Source organism: Eptatretus burgeri, chromosome 13 (genome assembly GCF_056783735.1).
Source record: "Eptatretus burgeri isolate ZD-2024b chromosome 13, Ebu_testis_v1, whole genome shotgun sequence".
NCBI classification, from domain to species: Eukaryota; Metazoa; Chordata; class Myxini; order Myxiniformes; family Myxinidae; genus Eptatretus; species Eptatretus burgeri.
Genome location: NC_140973.1, coordinates 21,591,657 through 21,613,402, shown reverse-complemented (window position 1 = coordinate 21,613,402; position 21,746 = coordinate 21,591,657). Strand labels below are relative to the sequence as shown.

Below are 21,746 nucleotides of genomic sequence, written 5' to 3'. Positions count from 1 at the left end.
GTGAGTGATTATCTGTTTGGTTTGTGAGCGATTATTTCTTTGGTTTGTGAGCGATTATATCTTCGGTTTGTGAGCGATTATCTGTTCGGTTTGTGAGCAAAAATCTCTTCGGTTTGTGAGTGATTATCTGTTTGGTTTGTGAGTGATTATCTCTTCGGTTTGTGAGCGATTATCTGTTTGGCTTGTGAGCGATTATTTGTTTGGTTTGTGAGTGATTATCTGTTTGGTTTGTGAGCAATTATTTGTTTGGTTTGTGAGCAATTATATCTTCGGTTTGTGAGTGATTATCTGTTTGGTTTGTGAGCGATTATCTGTTCGGTTTGTGAGAGATTATTTGTTTGGTTTGTGAGCAATTATATCTTCGGTTTGTGAGCAATTATCTGTTCGGTTTGTGAGCGATTATATCTTCGGTTTGTGAGCAATTATCTGTTCGGTTTGTGAGCGATTATTTGTTTGGTTTGTGAGCGATTATCTGTTGGTTTGTGAGCGATTATCTCTTTGGTTTGTGAGCGATTATATCTTCGGTTTGTGAGCGATTATCTGTTGGTTTGTGAGCGATTATCTCTTTGGTTGTGAGTGATTATATCTTCGGTTTGTGAGCAATTATCTGTTCGGTTTGTGAGCGATTATTTGTTTGGTCTGTGAGTGATTATCTGTTCGGTTTGTGAGTGATTATCTGTTCGGTTTGTGAGTGATTATCTGTTCGGTTTGTGAGCGATTATCTCTTCGGTTTGTGAGTGATTATCTGTTTGGTTTGTGAGTGATTATCTCTTCGGTTTGTGAGTGATTATCTGTTCGGTTTGTGAGCGATTATCTGTTTGGTTTGTGAGCGATTATCTGTTCGGTTTGTGAGCGATTATCTGTTCGGTTGGTGAGCGATTATCTGTTCGGTTTGTGAGCGATTATCTGTTCGGTTTGTGAGTGATTATCTGATCGGTGTGTGAGTGATTATCTGTTCGGTTTGTGAGTGATTATCTGTTCGGTTTGTGAGTGATTATCTGTTCGGTTTGTGAGTGATTATCTGTTCGGTTTTTGAGGGATTATCTCTTCGGTTTTTGAGGGATTATCTCTTCGGTTTGTGAGCGATTATCTGTTTGGTTTGTGATGATTATCTCTTCGGTTTGTGATGATTATCTGTTCGGTTTGTGATGATTATCTGTTCGGTTTGTGAGCGATTATATCTTCGGTTTGTGAGTGATTATCTGTTTGGTTTGTGAGCGATTATCTGTTCGGTTTGTGAGCGATTATTTGTTTGGTTTGTGAGTGATTATCTGTTTGGTTTGTGAGCGATTATCTGTTTGGTTTGTGAGCAATTATATCTTCGGTTTGTGAGTGATTATCTGTTTGGTTTGTGAGCAATTATCTGTTCGGTTTGTGAGCGATTATTTGTTTGGTTTGTGAGCAATTATATCTTCGGTTTGTGAGCAATTATCTGTTTGGTTTGTGAGCGATTATATCTTCGGTTTGTGAGCAATTATCTGTTCGGTTTGTGAGCGATTATTTGTTTGGTCTGTGAGTGATTATCTGTTCGGTTTGTGAGTGATTATCTGTTCGGTTTGTGAGCGATTATCTCTTCGGTTTGTGAGTGATTATCTGTTTGGTTTGTGAGTGATTATCTCTTCGGTTTGTGAGTGATTATCTGTTCGGTTTGTGATTGATTATCTGTTCGGTTTGTGAGCGATTATCTGTTCGGTTTGTGAGTGATTATATCTTCGGTTTGTGAGTGATTATCTGTTCGGTTTGTGAGCGATTATTTGTTTGGTTTGTGAGCAATTATATCTTCGGTTTGTGAGCAATTATCTGTTCGGTTTGTGAGCGATTATATCTTCGGTTTGTGAGCAATTATCTGTTCGGTTTTGAGCGATTATTTGTTCGGTTTGTGAGTGATTATCTGTTCGGTTTGTGAGCGATTATCTCTTCGGTTTGTGAGCGATTATCTCTTCGGTTTGTGAGTGATTATCTGTTTGGTTTGTGAGTGATTATCTCTTCGGTTTGTGAGCGATTATCTGTTCGGTTTGTGAGTGATTATCTGTTCGGTTTGTGAGCGATTATCTCTTCGGTTTGTGAGTGATTATCTGTTCGGTTTGTGAGTGATTATCTGTTCGGTTTGTGAGCGATTATCTGTTCGGTTTGTGAGCGATTATCTGTTCGGTTTGTGAGCGATTATCTGTTCGGTTTGTGAGTGATTATCTGTTCGGTTTGTGAGTGATTATCTGTTCGGTTTGTGAGTGATTATCTGTTCGGTTTGTGAGTGATTATCTGTTCGGTTTGTGAGCGATTATCTGTTTGGCTTGTGAGCGATTATATCTTCGGTTTGTGAGCAATTATCTGTTCGGTTTGTGAGCGATTATTTGTTTGGTTTGTGAGCGATTATCTGTTCGGTTTGTGAGCGATTATTTGTTTGGTTTGTGAGCGATTATCTGTTGGTTTGTGAGTGATTATATCTTCGGTTTGTGAGCGATTATCTGTTGGTTTGTGAGCGATTATCTCTTTGCTTTGTGAGCGATTATATCTTCGGTTTGTGAGCGATTATCTCTTCGGTTTGTGAGCGATTATCTCTTCGGTTTGTGAGCGATTATTTGTTTGGTTTGTGAGCGATTATCTGTTGGTTTGTGAGTGATTATATCTTCGGTTTGTGAGCAATTATCTGTTCGGTTTGTGAGCGATTATTTGTTTGGTCTGTGAGTGATTATCTGTTCGGTTTGTGAGTGATTATCTGTTCGGTTTGTGAGCGATTATCTCTTCGGTTTGTGAGTGATTATCTGTTTGGTTTGTGAGTGATTATCTCTTCGGTTTGTGAGTGATTATCTGTTCGGTTTGTGATTGATTATCTGTTCGGTTTGTGAGCGATTATCTGTTCGGTTTGTGAGCGATTATCTGTTCGGTTTGTGAGTGATTATATCTTCGGTTTGTGAGTGATTATCTGTTCGGTTTGTGAGTGATTATCTGTTCGGTTTGTGATGATTATCTGTTCGGTTTTTGAGGGATTATCTCTTCGGTTTTTGAGGGATTATCTCTTCGGTTTTTGAGGGATTATCTCTTCGGTTTGTGAGCGATTATCTGTTCGGTTTGTGAGCGATTATCTGTTTGGTTTGTGATGATTATCTCTTCGGTTTGTGATGATTATCTGTTCGGTTTGTGAGCGATTATATCTTCGGTTTGTGAGTGATTATCTGTTTGGTTTGTGAGCGATTATTTCTTTGGTTTGTGAGCGATTATATCTTCGGTTTGTGAGCGATTATCTGTTCGGTTTGTGAGTGATTATCTGTTTGGTTTGTGAGCAATTATTTGTTTGGTTTGTGAGCAATTATATCTTCGGTTTGTGAGTGATTATCTGTTTGGTTTGTGAGCGATTATCTGTTCGGTTTGTGAGCGATTATTTGTTTGGTTTGTGAGCAATTATATCTTCGGTTTGTGAGCAATTATCTGTTCGGTTTGTGAGCGATTATATCTTCGGTTTGTGAGCAATTATCTGTTCGGTTTGTGAGCGATTATTTGTTTGGTTTGTGAGCGATTATCTGTTGGTTTGTGAGTGATTATTTGTTCGGTTTGTGAGCGATTATATCTTCGGTTTGTGAGCGATTATCTGTTGGTTTGTGAGCGATTATCTCTTTGGTTTGTGAGCGATTATATCTTCGGTTTGTGAGCGATTATCTGTTGGTTTGTGAGCGATTATCTCTTTGGTTGTGAGTGATTATATCTTCGGTTTGTGAGCAATTATCTGTTCGGTTTGTGAGCGATTATTTGTTTGGTCTGTGAGTGATTATCTGTTCGGTTTGTGAGTGATTATCTGTTCGGTTTGTGAGTGATTATCTGTTCGGTTTGTGAGCGATTATCTCTTCGGTTTGTGAGTGATTATCTGTTTGGTTTGTGAGTGATTATCTCTTCGGTTTGTGAGTGATTATCTGTTCGGTTTGTGAGCGATTATCTGTTTGGTTTGTGAGCGATTATCTGTTCGGTTGGTGAGCGATTATCTGTTCGGTTGGTGAGCGATTATCTGTTCGGTTTGTGAGCGATTATCTGTTCGGTTTGTGAGTGATTATCTGATCGGTGTGTGAGTGATTATCTGTTCGGTTTGTGAGTGATTATCTGTTCGGTTTGTGAGTGATTATCTGTTCGGTTTGTGAGTGATTATCTGTTCGGTTTTTGAGGGATTATCTCTTCGGTTTTTGAGGGATTATCTCTTCGGTTTGTGAGCGATTATCTGTTTGGTTTGTGATGATTATCTCTTCGGTTTGTGATGATTATCTGTTCGGTTTGTGATGATTATCTGTTCGGTTTGTGAGCGATTATATCTTCGGTTTGTGAGTGATTATCTGTTTGGTTTGTGAGCGATTATCTGTTCGGTTTGTGAGCGATTATTTGTTTGGTTTGTGAGTGATTATCTGTTTGGTTTGTGAGCAATTATTTGTTTGGTTTGTGAGCAATTATATCTTCGGTTTGTGAGTGATTATCTGTTTGGTTTGTGAGCAATTATCTGTTCGGTTTGTGAGCGATTATTTGTTTGGTTTGTGAGCAATTATATCTTCGGTTTGTGAGCGATTATATCTTCGGTTTGTGAGCAATTATCTGTTCGGTTTTGAGCGATTATTTGTTTGGTTTGTGAGTGATTATCTGTTTGGTTTGTGAGTGATTATCTGTTCGGTTTGTGAGTGATTATCTGTTCGGTTTGTGAGCAAAAATCTGTTCGGTTTGTGAGTGATTATCTGTTTGGTTTGTGAGTGATTATCTCTTCGGTTTGTGAGCGATTATCTGTTCGGTTTGTGAGTGATTATCTGTTCGGTTTGTGAGCGATTATCTCTTCGGTTTGTGAGCGATTATCTCTTCGGTTTGTGAGCGATTATCTGTTCGGTTTGTGAGCGATTATCTGTTCGGTTTGTGAGTGATTATCTCTTCGGTTTGTGATGATTATCTGTTCGGTTTGTGAGTGATTATCTGTTCGGTTTGTGAGTGATTATCTGTTCGGTTTGTGAGTGATTATCTGTTCGGTTTGTGAGTGATTATCTGTTTGGTTTGTGAGCGATTATATCTTCGGTTTGTGAGTGATTATCTGTTTGGTTTGTGAGCGATTATCTCTTTGGTTTGTGAGTGATTATCTGTTTGGCTTGTGAGTGATTATCTGTTTGGCTTGTGAGCGATTATATCTTCGGTTTGTGAGCAATTATCTGTTCGGTTTGTGAGCGATTATTTGTTTGGTTTGTGAGCGATTATCTGTTGGTTTGTGAGTGATTATATCTTCGGTTTGTGAGCGATTATCTGTTGGTTTGTGAGCGATTATCTCTTTGCTTTGTGAGCGATTATATCTTCGGTTTGTGAGCGATTATCTGTTGGTTTGTGAGCGATTATCTCTTCGGTTTGTGAGCGATTATTTGTTTGGTTTGTGAGCGATTATCTGTTGGTTTGTGAGTGATTATATCTTCGGTTTGTGAGCAATTATCTGTTGGTTTGTGAGCGATTATTTGTTTGGTTGTGAGTGATTATATCTTCGGTTTGTGAGCGATTATCTGTTCGGTTTGTGAGCGATTATTTGTTTGGTCTGTGAGTGATTATCTGTTCGGTTTGTGAGTGATTATCTGTTCGGTTTGTGAGTGATTTTCTGTTCGGTTTGTGAGTGATTATCTGTTCGGTTTGTGAGCGATTATCTCTTCGGTTTGTGAGTGATTATCTGTTTGGTTTGTGAGTGATTATCTCTTCGGTTTGTGAGTGATTATCTGTTCGGTTTGTGAGCGATTATCTGTTCGGTTTGTGAGTGATTATTTGTTTGGTCTGTGAGTGATTATCTGTTCGGTTTGTGAGTGATTATCTGTTCGGTTTGTGAGCGATTATCTGTTCGGTTTGTGAGTGATTATTTGTTTGGTCTGTGAGTGATTATCTGTTCGGTTTGTGAGTGATTATCTGTTCGGTTTGTGAGCGATTATCTCTTCGGTTTGTGAGTGATTATCTGTTTGGTTTGTGAGTGATTATCTCTTCGGTTTGTGAGCGATTATCTCTTCGGTTTGTGAGCGATTATCTGTTTGGTTTGTGAGCGATTATCTGTTCGGTTGGTGAGCGATTATCTGTTCGGTTGGTGAGCGATTATCTCTTCGGTTTGTGAGTGATTATCTGTTTGGTTTGTGAGCGATTATTTCTTTGGTTTGTGAGCGATTATCTGTTTGGTTTGTGAGCAATTATTTGTTTGGTTTGTGAGCAATTATATCTTCGGTTTGTGAGCAATTATCTGTTCGGTTTGTGAGCGATTATATCTTCGGTTTGTGAGCAATTATCTGTTCGGTTTTGAGCGATTATTTGTTCGGTTTGTGATGATTATCTGTTCGGTTTGTGAGCGATTATATCTTCGGTTTGTGAGTGATTATCTGTTTGGTTTGTGAGCGATTATTTCTTTGGTTTGTGAGCGATTATCTGTTTGGTTTGTGAGCAATTATTTGTTTGGTTTGTGAGCAATTATATCTTCGGTTTGTGAGCAATTATCTGTTCGGTTTGTGAGCGATTATATCTTCGGTTTGTGAGCAATTATCTGTTCGGTTTTGAGCGATTATTTGTTTGGTTTGTGAGTGATTATCTGTTCGGTTTGTGAGTGATTATCTGTTCGGTTTGTGAGCAAAAATCTCTTCGGTTTGTGAGTGATTATCTGTTTGGTTTGTGAGTGATTATCTCTTCGGTTTGTGAGCGATTATCTGTTCGGTTTGTGAGTGATTATCTGTTCGGTTTGTGAGCGATTATCTCTTCGGTTTGTGAGTGATTATCTGTTCGGTTTGTGAGTGATTATCTCTTCGGTTTGTGAGCGATTATCTGTTCGGTTTGTGATGATTATCTGTTCGGTTTGTGAGTGATTATCTGTTCGGTTTGTGAGTGATTATCTGTTCGGTTTGTGAGTGATTATCTGTTCGGTTTGTGAGTGATTATCTGTTCGGTTTGTGAGTGATTATCTGTTTGGTTTGTGAGCGATTATATCTTCGGTTTGTGAGTGATTATCTGTTTGGTTTGTGAGCGATTATCTCTTTGGTTTGTGAGTGATTATCTGTTTGGCTTGTGAGCGATTATATCTTCGGTTTGTGAGCAATTATCTGTTCGGTTTGTGAGCGATTATTTGTTTGGTTTGTGAGCGATTATCTGTTGGTTTGTGAGTGATTATATCTTCGGTTTGTGAGCGATTATCTGTTGGTTTGTGAGCGATTATATCTTCGGTTTGTGAGCGATTATCTGTTGGTTTGTGAGCGATTATCTCTTCGGTTTGTGAGCGATTATTTGTTTGGTTTGTGAGTGATTATATCTTCGGTTTGTGAGCAATTATCTGTTCGGTTTGTGAGCGATTATCTGTTCGGTTTGTGAGTGATTATCTGTTCGGTTTGTGAGCGATTATCTGTTCGGTTTGTGAGTGATTATCTGTTTGGTTTGTGAGTGATTATCTCTTCGGTTTGTGAGTGATTATCTGTTCGGTTTGTGATTGATTATCTGTTCGGTTTGTGAGCGATTATATCTTCGGTTTGTGAGTGATTATCTGTTCGGTTTGTGAGTGATTATCTGTTCGGTTTGTGATGATTATCTGTTCGGTTTGTGATGATTATCTGTTCGGTTTGTGAGTGATTATCTCTTCGGTTTGTGAGCGATTATCTCTTCGGTTTGTGAGCGATTATCTGTTTGGTTTGTGAGCGATTATATATTCGGTTTGTGAGCGATTATTTGTTTGGTTTGTGAGCGATTATCTGTTCGGTTTGTGAGTGATTATCTGTTCGGTTTGTGAGTGATTATCTGTTTGGTTTGTGAGTGATTATATCTTCGGTTTGTGAGTGATTATCTGTTCGGTTTGTGAGTGATTATCTCTTCGGTTTGTGAGTGATTATCTGTTCGGTTTGTGAGCGATTATCTGTTCGGTTTGTGAGTGATTATCTCTTCGGTTTGTGAGTGATTATCTGTTCGGTTTGTGAGTGATTATCTCTTCGGTTTGTGAGCGATTATATATTCGGTTTGTGAGCGATTGTCTCTTCGGTTTGTGAGTGATTATCTCTTCGGTTTGTGAGTGATTATCTCTTCGGTTTGTGAGCGATTATCTGTTCGGTTTGTGAGCGATTATCTGTTTGGTTTGTGAGCGATTATCTGTTCGGTTTGTGAGCGATTATCTGTTCGGTTTGTGAGCGATTATCTCTTCGGTTTGTGAGCGATTATCTGTTCGGTTTGTGAGTGATTATCTGTTCGGTTTGTGAGTGATTATCTGTTCGGTTTGTGAGTGATTATCTGTTCGGTTTGTGAGTGATTATCTGTTCGGTTTGTGAGTGATTATCTGTTCGGTTTGTGAGTGATTATCTGTTCGGTTTGTGAGCGATTATCTCTTCGGTTTGTGAACGATTATCTCTTCGGTTTGTGAGCGATTATCTCTTCGGTTTGTGAGCGATTATCTGTTTGGTTTGTGAGCGATTATATATTCGGTTTGTGAGCGATTATTTGTTTGGTTTGTGAGCGATTATATATTCGGTTTGTGAGCGATTATCTGTTCGGTTTGTGAGCGATTATCTGTTCGGTTTGTGAGTGATTATCTGTTTGGTTTGTGAGTGATTATATCTTCGGTTTGTGAGTGATTATCTGTTCGGTTTGTGAGTGATTATATCTTCGGTTTGTGAGTGATTATCTGTTTGGTTTGTGAGCGATTATTTGTTCGGTTTGTGAGTGATTATCTGTTCGGTTTGTGAGTGATTATATCTTCGGTTTGTGAGTGATTATCTCTTTGGTTTGTGAGCGATTATCTCTTTGGTTTGTGAGCGATTATCTCTTCGGTTTGTGAGTAATTCGGCCCAAGAAGGCCAAGGTCATCGCGGTATTTTGGATGTTTTAAAAACAAACATGTGTAACATCAGAATAGGGCAAATCATCAAGGCAAACACACCTTTGTACCCTGTCCCTGCCTCATCATTTACAGTCATCACTTCTCAAAGCAGTCGGGTGGATCGATTTGAAACGAGCACGGCATATCCCGACTTACCCGGGATTCCAGTTCAGGGATCGTTTTGAGCTGGAACCGACAGGCAGTGCCCTGCGAGAAATCGCGCTGCACGAACACTTTAGTGAGAAGAAAAGCTTGCGAGGACAGCTCGTCCATGCCGTGAGCCTGTGTAACGACATCCACATGACATGAGACAAACGGCCTCCCGCCCTTCCTACTACCAGACAGTAAAGCGCGTCACGAAAGTGTCATTCCGTCAACCAGCACTAATCCACGAGCTCGGTGTCCAACCAGCAGTAACTCGATGTGAACGACCGGTCGGTAACACCCCGGCACACCTTACCTCAGCCATTGTGTTGGCGCGCGACACGCTTCCGCATCGCCGTCAGCATCGTTGTCCTCTTTAAATATCGATCTTTTTCAGATACAATAGATATTTAACGGACAAACTTGTTAAACTAAAACAGAATACTCACACACACACATTAATTGATACATCTGATTTAAAAGCACAATATTCCGCTCAACTGCCACGAACCTTACTGCCATGGCCGTCAGAAATTGTTCGAACGTGAAAACGATTAAATAAAACGATTTTGTGACAGTACAGAGAAAGCCAACACTAAGCACGTGGTGTCCTCAGTTTCGGTTATTACCTCCGCCACCGGAGGTGAAGGAGGATTTGTTTTCACTCCTTTCTGTTGGGTAGTCGATCCAGTAAAAAAAAAAAAATTAAAAAATTTTTTTGAAAGTTGTTCCACCCTTATGATCAGTTTTTCCGTCGATATGTTTGTTGGGTAGTCGATCCAGTCGAAAATTTTTTTTTTTTTTAATGTTCTTTTTTTGAAAGCTGTTCTCCCCTTATCAGTTTTTCCGTCGATATGTTTGTCTATCTGTCTGTCGTCTGTCTGTTCGGTCCAGTGCTCCGTTAATACAATGGCGATTTCGATGAAACTTGGTTGGTAGGTTCATACCATGACCAAGTTGTGTGCAATTAGAACCGTTGCTATGGACACCACCGTTGCCTAGCAACGGAACTTTGAAATTTTTGAAAAATCATTAAAAAAAATTATTTTTTCGAAAATCAAAAATCGGGCCACGAGCGACTGTGGGCAGTACATTCAGCCATATTGTCAAAAATCTCCAGCCGAATCCTATTAAAACTGTCGGAGAAGGTAGACGTTGAATGAACCCTGGACGAAAACAATTATTATAAAACGAAGTTCGTTATATCTCAGAGACTATGAGTCAGATATACATGAAACTGGCATGGTAGGTTCATGGTATGTCCTAGTTATGTGTGAGAAAGAACCGTTGCTATGGACCCCTCCGTTGCCTAGCAACGGCCGAAAAACCTCTAAATGTGGGGGTATTTTAACGAAAAAATATAAGGGTATGTTCTTTTGAACATATGAGTCCCCTAGGACCACCAGGTGGCGCCATGAATAGATACAGCGCGGAAGGTGCTGCCACTCGGCGAGTAGATGTTTCACAGCGTCATCATGGTTGGCGTCTCGCAATATAATATATTAGCGCGATTAAAAATACAGTTTTTTCCTCGCATCTTCATGTCTGTCAAAAAACCAGTGTCAAGGTGCACAACTCCAGCTCATAACCTATTCATTGAGGTGTTTTTCGCCCCCCCCCCTGCTTTCCCGTTTTCACGCCACTGTCCACACAAAATTCATCAATCAATTCTATACAGAGTCGGGGGGACTCAAACAATCTGCAGCATTAACCCTTGAAGCTAGAATCATGAATTTTCTTGTGCTTAATCATCAGGTCATTCCCCATCGAACGGGCCCAACGCGTCAGGTTCTATTGGGGAGGCGACTACCCAAGTCCACCTACCGGCTTGTCTGTCTGTCTGTCTGTTTGTCTGTCTGCACAGGATATCTCAAAAAAGTTGTGGACAGATTCAGATGAAGGTTGGTGGACACATTGGGTGTGTGACAAGGAAGAATCGATTCAATTTTGGTGAAGTTCCAGATCCGGATCTGATAATTTTTTAAGTGATTCTTCACCATTGAGAGATCGGGCTAAACCGATATCCTCTTCTTCTTCTTCTTTCGGCTGCTCCCGTTAGGGGTCGCCACAGCGGATCATCCGTATGATCTGCATAGTGATTTGGCACATGTTTTACGCCGGATGCCCTTCCTGACGCAACCCTGGTCGCCTCTTACGACACAGGGATATGGTACACCTATTTTAACTAGGGTATACACCGGCCCAGTATACTGGTACTCATTTCGCCGACCTCGGAAGGATGACGAGCTGAGTCAACCCCCTGGTGTATTAATTCAGTGGCCCAACGGGGCTTGAACTCAGGACCTCTTGGATCCCAAGCCGCTGCCCTAACCACTGCGCCAACACCAGGCTAAACGCCAATATCGGGCTAAACCGATATATAGCACGATATCTCAAAAATGTAATGGGCCCGATATGCGATATGTTCTCGTGGATCAGGCGTTGTGGGGTGGAGGTATGCGCGCTCCACCGAGTGCCCTTGTAGTTTGTTAACCTCCGCCATCGAAGATGGACGGAGGTTACTGTTTTCACCCCTGTCTGTTTGTTTGTTTGTTTGTTTGTTTGTGAACAGTATTACGGAAAAACTCCTCAACGGATTTCGACGAAACTTGATGGGGGGATTAGGTATGGTCCAAGGATCATGCCATTAGATTTTGGACTTGGTCCAAAATTCAATATGGCCGCTATGGCGGCCATTTTGAAAAAAAATTGAATTTTTTTTTTGCATTTCTACATGTTTTAAGTGATGTTCTACATGTTCCAACCCCCCCCCCCCCCCAAAAAAAAATGGAGAAAAGAACTATAACTCTGAGCACTGTTGACATCATATTTAATGAATAAGATATAAGGTTCACTTAAATGACCCAGCAGTATTGGTGGCGGAGGTTTTGCACTCTCCCGAGTGCTCCCCCTCTAGTTTTGTAATTGAGATTATGTTTGTCAAACCTTCTCCTTCTCCTTTTCCTCCTTCGGCATTGACTGGATTGGGGCATTGTGTTTATCCTACCAGTAAACCGAAGGCCTGCCTGTCTTCTTTCAGGATATTAACAACTTTTGGGTCTTTCTTGGCCTTCTCCATCCCGGTTTTGATCTTGAGCTTGGTAATCTTGTCGAATAAATTGATTCCTTCTTCCCCACTGGCTTTGAGTCTCAAGTCAACAAATTCTTTACATTTCTGTTCTCCAGCTTCTGCGGATGACATCAATCCTCTTACATCACAATCGATTTCCACACCAGTCTTCATATGACGAGCGGGACCATTCAGGAATGGGTCGAAGTATTTGTCAAGCTGAAGTATTAGATTATGAACCATATTTTCATGGTGTATTCGGGCCGCTATTGTGGTCTCCTTGTGGGCTGAGGAAGTAATGATATTTGGCCTTTCCTTCAGTGTAGCTCTGATCTTAACCATGATATGACTGGTCTTGACGAATGTGTCTATTGTGCTCTCATTGGTACTGTATCCACCTTGCATTGGACCACTTCTGACCTTCACTTCTCGGTTGATTGTGGTCTCAGTTATCACATCCCCATGGATTGTAGAGAAGGGCTCACAAGACAATGGCATACCATCCGGCTATTTCTCCCTCCCCCAGGTCCCATAATTATTGCACAGCCCCTAAACCCTGCTTTCCGAGAATGGAACATTCTGGGGGACAAATAAGACGAAATATCAATTTTGAGGTAATTTTGCTGGCCATTTTGGTTTTTCGTGGCTATCTTGCATTTGAGGCCAAATCCTGGGTGCCCTTCAAGCTAATAACAAAGGACATAGGTTTGGAATGGCGGAACCACTGAGAAAACTTTGACAGGAAAACCTAAGAGGTAGTTTGAATATAATTAAGATGATTTTGACGGCCATTTTGGCGGCTATCTTGGATTTGAGGTCAAATCCTGGGTGGCGCTCAAGCTAATTTTAAAGGCTATAGGTCCGGTATGCCGGAACTGCTGAGAAAAATTTGACAGGAAAAACTATAAGGCAGTATACACCTAATTAATTTAATTTTTAGCAGCCTTTTTGATTTTTGGTGGCCATCTTGGATTTTAGGCCAAATCCTGGGTGGCTTCCAAGCTAATCTCAAAGGATACATGTTCAGGATGACAGAACCACTGAAAAAACCTTGACAGGAAACACTACGAGGCAGTATAAATCTAAAGGTAATATTGGCGGCAATTTTGGATTTTGGCCGCCATCTTGAATTTGAGGCAAAATTCTGGGTGGGCCCCCAAGCTCATATGAAATGGTATGGGTTCAGGATGATGATTCCACTGAGAAAACCTTGACTGGAAAAAAATGTTAGTTTTTCCTTGGGTTCACCCTGCCTAAAAATATGTATTGGGGTGTTTCTATCTTTGCCAGTGGTCTTGGGGGTGGGGGAGGACGACAAAATTTTTTCGATGTAAATGTGTATCGTGTAGCACCGCCTGCAGGTGGTGGAGGGTATGACAAGTCTCCCCCATTTACAGCACACTATTCCTGTCCCCACGTTGTCCAGTGCAGTGAGGTGTTTTGAATCGTAAGCAGTACGGATGTTTTTGCAGATGAAAGCGAGGAAATCATGTCAGTAAGGGAGAAGGACTTAGAGGTGCTCTTTGATCCAAGGTTATCCTTGAGTTGCCACGACTGGACCCGTTGGTCCGATGGACCAAATTCTCATTGCTCTTCACATTGTTGTTGCACACCTGCCTGCTGTACTGTTTGAGCATTCGCATCCCTTTCACCAAGCCGAGATGTGTTTGGGGCTAACGCTGGGATTCCGTGTTCGTTATTATCGCTGCAATATGATATTACTATTTTTATTATTGTTGTAAATATTATTAATGTTAATTAATGTGTGCATTGTTACAATGTTTCCATTGTTTTTGTTATATGTTTTGGAAGTGGAATGTCATGCCATGGTAGAAGGACGTATTAAGCTGCTTTATACACCTTAACATGGCAATTCTAACGGACTTTTGTAATGCAGTGGAGTCTTTAAGTGTCCACAGGACCAACAGAGTCTTTGGGGTCTTTGGATCCTCTGGGACTTTTGGATGTTCAAGGTCCTTGGGGACTTTTGGGTCCTCAGGAACTATTGAGACCTTTGGGTGCTCGGAAACTTTTGGGAACTTCTAGGTCCTCGGAAACTTCGGCGAGTTTTGAGTCCTCGGGAACTTTTTGGACTTTTGGGTCCTCTGGGACATTTTGGAACATTTGGGTCCCAGTGGACTTTTGGGACTTTTGGGTCCTTTTGGGTCCTCAGGGACTTTTGGGAGTTTTGACTCCTTGGGGAATTTTGGGTCCTCGGGGATGTTTGTATCCTGAGGGACGTTTGGGACTATTGGGTCATGTGTGACTTTTAGGTTCTCGGGACAAATATGATGTCACAGGTCACATGGTTTGGCTGTCATATTGGATTGAAGAAAAAATAGTAAATAATGTTTTCTCTGGAACTGCCCAATCAATTGACATGAAACGTCACAATTACGATCTCGTGGTGATGTGGAATACACGTTTTAAATTTTAACTTGATCGGACACATGGTCTGACAGCCAGAATTATTTAATTTCTTGATATGGGTTCTTTTTATCTTTGTTTTTTTTGAACAAGGCTCACTTGGTTGTGCCTGGTTGGGTTTGAGGGTAGAGGAGTAGCATCTGAAATGCAAATCCTATCCAGGTTCCTCCTGATGACTTCATCTTTGCTTTTATGCTTGTTTGGATTCCTTCTGATGACTCCAATGTAGGACTGTACCGATTTGGGCTTCCATTTGATTTGAATTGAATTTATTTTGCAACCTCTGATTGCTCTTTTTCTTGTTTGTTTGTTTGTTTGTTTGTCTAAGCAATATCTCAGCCATCCTTTGAGCTTGGAAGCTGAAATTTGGGCACAATAGTGAACAGGTGCTTTGGCAAAAAAGATGCTTTTTATTCAATCAATTAATTCATATCGATTTATTAATTACTTATTTATTTTCTTTCTCATGAGAAATATCTGAAGCACCTTTTGTGCGAGAAATCTGATAGTGATTTGGCGAACAAGTGATATTTTTGATTTAGTGATTATTCGATTAACTATAGATTTTTTTCGATTTAAAAAAAATGTTTTTTTACATACCAAGTCGAGGCTCGTGTAAGAGCTAAAACACAGAAACATATAACAAGGCAGAAGACAAGAGGGGTAGGAGAAGGAAGCACAAAATAGTTTTCAACAAAGATAATCGGATATCTGTGGAAGGGAGCGGGGTGGGGTGGGGTACATGGGGTAAACAAGATGGTACTACAGGGACTTTCAGGAAGGAAAACAGATAATTTGAAGGAGGTGGGTTTGGGGTGGATTAACAGGGGTAGTAAAGATCAAGATTTTGGATGGGGGAAGATATGAGATGGTGGTGAATGGTTGTTTTGAAGAGTGTGGAAGTTTGTTCTGGAGGCAGGACAAAATGGGAATGAAAGAGTGAAGGTGAGCAGTTTCACCAGAAGTGTTTTTGGTGGACTTTGAGTGTCCTGAGGAAATATAGGGGGGACAGATCACAGACAGAGCAAGGGGGGCAAGGCAGGAGAGGAGACTGTAGAAGATTCAAAGACCACCGACCTGCCTCCGGTGAGAGCGTGAGAGACCCAAAGACTCAACTTCATCGCGGGAGATACCAATGATCCTAAAAGCCTTGGTTTCCACAGCGTGAAGTCGAGCTAGGTGTGAGGCAGGAGTACCACCCCAGAGGGGGGAGCAGTACTGCACCAGACTGTGGATGAAAGCTTTATAAATGGTTAAAAGCTCAGGTGTACCAAGGAAGGTCTTTGCACAACATAGGATGCCCAGTCGGCGACTGGCTTTGGAGGCCAGCTTGGAGATGTGGCTTTCCCATGAAAGATCATGGCAGATATTGAGACCCAAAAGTTTGAATGAAAACACTTCTTCAAGAGGATTGTTGAGACAGCAGATTGGATGGTTTTCCAGACGGTCCTTTTGGAGAGACATCCTGAGATTTGTCAGGATTGAAAGATATATTCCAAGTGTTTGACCAGCTTGTGATTTTATCCAGGTCTGCAGAGAGTGAAGAGGCTGCTGGCTGTTGATCAAAGAAAGGGATGAGAGATGATATGACAGAGGGTGGAGTCCTCAGTAAAGAGATAAAGAGGATTTTCCAGGGAATCTGAGTGATCATTGATGAAAACCAGAAAAAGCACAGGACCATGAACACTGCCTTGAGGAACTCCAGCCTGGATGAGAAGAGGAGAATTCCATTAAGAGACATGCGTTGATTGCGACAGGAGAGGATGTCCACGAGGCATGAGTGGAGATTGCCTTGGATACCAGAAGCAGAGTTTGGTGAGCAGTGCAGGATGCCAGACTGTATCGAAAGCTCATGATATGTCGAGGGAGATGGCTCTGATCTCATGTTTGGCATTTCAGGCCTCCATCCATTGTTGGGAGAGCAGAAGTAGCATATCCAGTGTTGAGTGACCTGGTCTAAATCCAAATTGATGATCAGAAATCAAGCCATAAGAGAAGAGGAAGGATTTAATGTTGGAAACGATGATGGATTCCATGACCTTGCTGATGATTGGGAGAAGGCTGATTGGTTTTGTAGTTGCAGGGATCTGTTTTTGCACCTTTTTATGCAAGGCAGTAATGTTTGCTAATTTCCAAACAGATGGCAGATGACCTTGAGAAAATGAGAGGGTGAGCAAGAGCAGAGGAGCAGGTTTTTAGAACACGAGGGCCAATGCCATCTGGACCGGTTGCAGAATCTGAGTCGAGGTTTGACAGCAAGCTCTCCACCTTGTCAAGAGAAAACGACAGAGTCCAGGAGCAGCTGGGTGCGACTGGGTAAGGTGGGTACAGAAAGCGATGGGTTTGGGACACGAGATTTAGAAGCAAACACCGAGTTTAGGCATTCAGCCTTTTCGTGTGCAGTGCCAGCTGTGCAGCCATTTCAGGAAAAGGAGAGGATGGAGGGGGAACAACATACACCAGAAATGTGTTGGAGATAAACCGTGTATATAAGGGAGTAACTCAGCCGTTCTGGCAGAGCACTCTCCGGGTTACCTCAATTGCTAATTGGTGTTCCTGGTGTTTGCTGCTCTCCGTGTGGCCGCATGTTTTGATATATAATAAACAATTTTCTCTCGAGTACATCGACGTCTTCATGCCTTGGTGAGGGGTGATCGACGACCCGACACTGATAGTTGTTGATAGTTGATGACAAAGCTAGGAGAGAGGGTTGGATGGGGAGGAGGACAAAGGGCTAGGTGGTGAAGGGTGAGAAGTAATAAAGTAAGAAAGCAGTGGGGAGTAATAAAGGGGGAAAAGGGAAGTGGGAGATTGGAGGAGGTGGGGGAATGAGCTGGAAGAGAGAGAGAGAGGTTGGGGGAAGGTGGCAGTTTTATAGATGTGAAGTGGAGCCCCTTTGAGAAGGGGGAGTGAGGGACGAGATTTGAAAGGGAGGGGTGAAGGGGAGAATTGATGGAGGAGAGTGAGGAGGGAGAGTTGAGGAAGAAAGGTGTGGGGGGTTGATTTTGAAAAGGGTGTGGGAGTTCATTTTGAAAAGGGTGTGGGAGTTGATTTTGAGAAGGGTGAGGGGTAAGCTTGGGAGGGGGAAAGAGAGTGAATTTTGCTTTAAAGAGGGAGTAGGCAGCTGAATTGAGAGGGCGGGGGTGAAAGATAAGCTTTGAGAGGGAGGGAGACGATGAGAGCAGGCACGGTCATGGAGGAGGGAGAAGGGAGGGGTGGGGAGAGGAGGATGAGACTGGGTAGTGGTATGGTAGAGGTGGGAGCGGGTGGGGCGAGAGATAATATTTGAGGAGGTGGGAAGAGGGGGAGTTGTAATGAGAGGAAAGAGAGAAGTGATTGGAGATATTGAGCAGTGTGTTGATTGAGTGGGAGATATTTGAAAAACCACAGTTTGGGATTTCAGAGGGGGAACTGTTGGTACAAGGCAGAGGACAGTGAAGAGATGCTCGGATGGGAGGGGTGAGGAGAGGGTATAATAGGGGAGGAGTTAGGAGGAGGTAGATTTAAGGAGGTGGGATGAATCTGCACTGAAGTTGGATAAAAACAACGATTAATAATGGAAGACAAAGAATATTGCAAAATTGGATTTTAAAAAAAAAATTGTAGGTCACATATTCGCTTGCACACACATTGGAAGATGGATGGAGGAGAAAGGAAGTGTTTTCACAGATGGACTCTGTTGAATTGAACACAACATTTTGAAGAAGAACCGGGCAAAGAGAGGAAGTTGAAGCAATGGAAGAAACCATTTTATTTATGTATTTTTTGAAGATTAGGGAAGAGGTCGAAGGTGTGTGGTGAAAACACTTCATGATTAGAGTGGAATTGGCAGGGAAGAGGGTTGAGAAAGAACAAGAGTCTGTACAGGAAGTGACGTGGTCATGTGGTCACGTGGGGTGTAAGGTGAGAAGAGAAAAGGTTGTTGTTGTATTTTTTTTATATTTCAAGACATGAAACAGAGGGTGCAGTTGCTTCTACAGACACATCAGGGAATACATGTGCAGCAAGGAGTACATGTGTAGCAAGGAGTACATGTGCAGCAAGGTATACACGTGCAGTCGATCACCGCAAAATAAATCAGCAATTAGCACGGAGTCCGGTATACTCTCAATTCTTACCATTCAACGAGCACCAAGTGAACCACCGCCGTAAATGACAATGCCCCAGGGACAATCCCACCGACCGCGCGGAATCTCGGTTTTATCTGTCCCGTGTGCGAGCCGCGCGACATGTGATTGAAATGAGGACGAGAGAAGAACCTTCAGAGTGTAGGCTTTATTCCATGTGATTGGAGCCGCTTCTACGGGCACACCAGGAAATACAGACGCAGCATAGAGTACATAAGCAGTAAGGTACACACGCGCAACTAATCACCGCAAAATAAATCAGTATTATATATCAATCAGTATTCTCACCATTCAATGAGCACCAAGTGAGCCGCCGACATAAAACGACAATGCCCTAGGGACAATCCGCGCGGCCGAGCCGAACCGCAGCTTTATCTCTTCTGTGCTCGAGCCGGGCAACATGTGATCTCACGTCACGACCTTCAATTCACCACATTCTCCCCATCTTTAAAATGTAACTAGAGGCCCAGCTAACGCACCATGATTACTTCAGCGCTACAGGAGTATACATTTCAAGCAATGCGAACTATCTAAACTACAGAAGCATACATGCCAAGCCGTGAGGATTATTGTGAGTTGTAGGAGCATGGTAATGAGCATCGATATATTATGTAACGAGCATATAGGAGCATGAGCATCGAGGATGCCGATAATCCCCTTTACAGATTGAGTCGGCGAGGGGGTATTATTCGTCGGCCTCTCCGGGAGTAGATGGCGGTTTCACTTGAGGGAGGCTTCCGATCCTCTTGGTGAGCCTCGACTCGTGCCGGAGATGACTCCCCGATCGCTCCCGGGTGGAACGCGGTAGCTCCGTCGTCACCCTTCTCGGGTGGAGTCCCTGGGGGGGGGGGAACACCTGGGGAGGGGATGTCAGAGGGAGGTGTGCCAGATGGTGGTGTACCTGCGGGAGGAGTTCCTGAGGGAGCCAAATGACAAACCGACACAGTGGTCTCCCTGCCATCCGGGAGCCTGACATGAGCGTATTCTGGATTAGTATCGATGAGTTCGACCTCTTCCACCATGGGTTCATACTTGCTTTGTCGTACCGGGCGTTTCATGAACACTGTTCCGGGATGGGTTAGCCAATTGGGCACCGATTGGCCGTCAACATAACGTCGTTGGTGAGTAAACATTCGCTCGTGAGGAGTAGCATTGGTGGACGTGCAGAGCAAAGAGCGTATGGAATTCAGAGCGTCGGGTAGGGTAATCTCCCACCGCTCGGGCCCCAGTCCTCTCGATTTCAGCACCAGAGTTACGGCTTTCCAAATAACTCCATTATATCGTTCCACCTGACCATTACCCTGTGGGTTGTAACCCGTCGTTCGACTAGTTGCGATGCCGTGCTCTAATAGGAATTGTTTTAGCCTGGCCGACATGAAACATGGCCCTCTGTCTGAATGTATGTACAAAGGTTTCCCAGACATAGCGAAGAGGTCAGACAGACATTTCACGACAGTGCCCGAGGTCATATCCGAGCACGGAAACGCGAAAGGGAACCTTGAATACTCATCAACAACAGTGAATATGTATCTGTTGTCTGTCTCGGTCGGCAGGGGCCCTTTGAAGTCAATGTTTAGTCTCTCGAAGGGAGAAGTGGCCTTGATCAGTCTGCCAGAAGCTGCACCATAGAATCTGGGTTTTAGTTCAGCACAAACAGGGCATGAAGCATTTATTTGTTTAATATCTTCAATAGAATAGGGCAGGTTCTGTCTGCGTACGAAATGTGCCATTCTGGTTACCCCCGGGTGGCACAGAGACACATGGAGGTCTTGCAAAGCCCGACTGATTGCCGCCGAGCAGTAGACCCGAGAGAAGGTGTCTGCAGCAGGGTTTTCCCTCCCGGGCCGGTAAACAATGTCGTAACTATAGCAGGCTCGGTCTATCCGCCATCTCATAATTTTTTCATTCTTAATTTTCCCGTTATTTTTCCCATCAAACATGAATGCCACGGATCGTTGGTCCGTAACGAGCGTGAAGTGGTTTCCCAGTAAATAATGTCTCCATTTGCGCAGCGCTTCGACGATGGCGTACGCCTCCTTCTCTATTGCCGAGTGTCTCTGCTCGCTTCCAGAGAGAGTTCTCGAGAAGAACGCGACGGGTCGCCCAGACTGATTAAGCGTAGCAGCTATCGCGTGATCTGAAGCATCTGTCTCCACCACGAAGGGCACCGAGCTATCGATCGATAATACCACGGAATTACTGATATCGTCTTTGAGTTTGTGGAAAGCTGTTACAACAGCGGCATCTGGTGGAAAGTTTTTGCAATGCACTAGGGGATGTATTTTCTCGGAGTATTGCGAAATCCATCTCGCATAGTAAGCGAACATGCCGATCACCCGGCGCATTGTCTGCAGGTCCTGAGGTGGTGGTAGCTCACGAAGTGGGCGCAATCGTTCAGGATCAGGCTTAATCGTGCCGTCGGCTATCGTGTAGCTGAGAAGGTCAATTGACCTTGCCGAGAATACGCATTTCTCGTAGTTGAGAGTCAGATTATATTTTCTAGCAATGCTCAAGAATCTGTCCAGATTCATGTCATGTTCCCCCTGATCCCTACCACACACTGTGACATTGTCCACGTAAACAAAAGTGTCTTTGAGGTTTTCATCTGAGATGATGTCGTCCATAACCCGTTGGAAGCAAGCTACTCCATTCGTGACACCGAAAGGTATTCTCCTGAATTGGAAGAGGCGCCTACCTGCCTGGAATGCGGTGTAAGGTTTGTCTTCCTCTCGGATGGGAATTTGGTGATAGGCGTTTCGCAAGTCGATGGTGCTGAATATCTTATAATTGGCCACGCGTTCGACCATCTCGTCTATGCGCGGCAGGGGGTAGGCGTCGAGTTGGGTGAAGCGATTGACCGTTTGGGAATAATCGACAACCATTCGTTTCTTATGGTTCTGACTGCTGGTCACCAACACCTGTGCGCGCCATGGCGAATCGCTCGGTTCTATAATTCCTTCTTCCAGTAATCGCTTGGTTTCTGAAGTGATGAAATTCATGTCAGCAGTGGTATATCGCCGCGATTTGATCGCTATCGGTTTGCAGACCGGCGACAGGTTAGCGAACAGCTGGGGGACGTTACCTCTGCGGTAGTCAAGGCATTTAAAATTAGACGAGGTTTGCTTCCTCCAAAGGGTATTTCGACGCTCGTGTGCTGCTT

At 43.0% G+C, this 21,746-nt stretch overlaps 2 protein-coding genes across 2 annotated transcripts in view; one reads left to right on the top strand and one right to left on the bottom strand.

Annotated features, from left to right (window-relative positions):
- The window catches only part of GOLGA7 (golgin A7), a 41,104-nt gene extending 31,692 nt beyond the window's left edge, over nucleotides 1-9,412 (bottom strand). The window contains exons 1-2 of the mRNA XM_085851607.1: nucleotides 9,279-9,412; nucleotides 8,975-9,100 (exon numbers count right to left, since the gene is read on the bottom strand). Coding sequence (XP_085707733.1) covers nucleotides 8,975-9,100; nucleotides 9,279-9,287 — 135 coding nt within the window. The 5' untranslated portion in view covers nucleotides 9,288-9,412. The remainder of the gene's footprint in view (nucleotides 1-8,974; nucleotides 9,101-9,278) is intronic.
- The window catches only part of LOC147014036 (uncharacterized), a 121,617-nt gene that overhangs the window by 63,113 nt on the left and 36,758 nt on the right, over nucleotides 1-21,746 (top strand). The gene's annotated exons all lie outside the window — the stretch shown is intronic.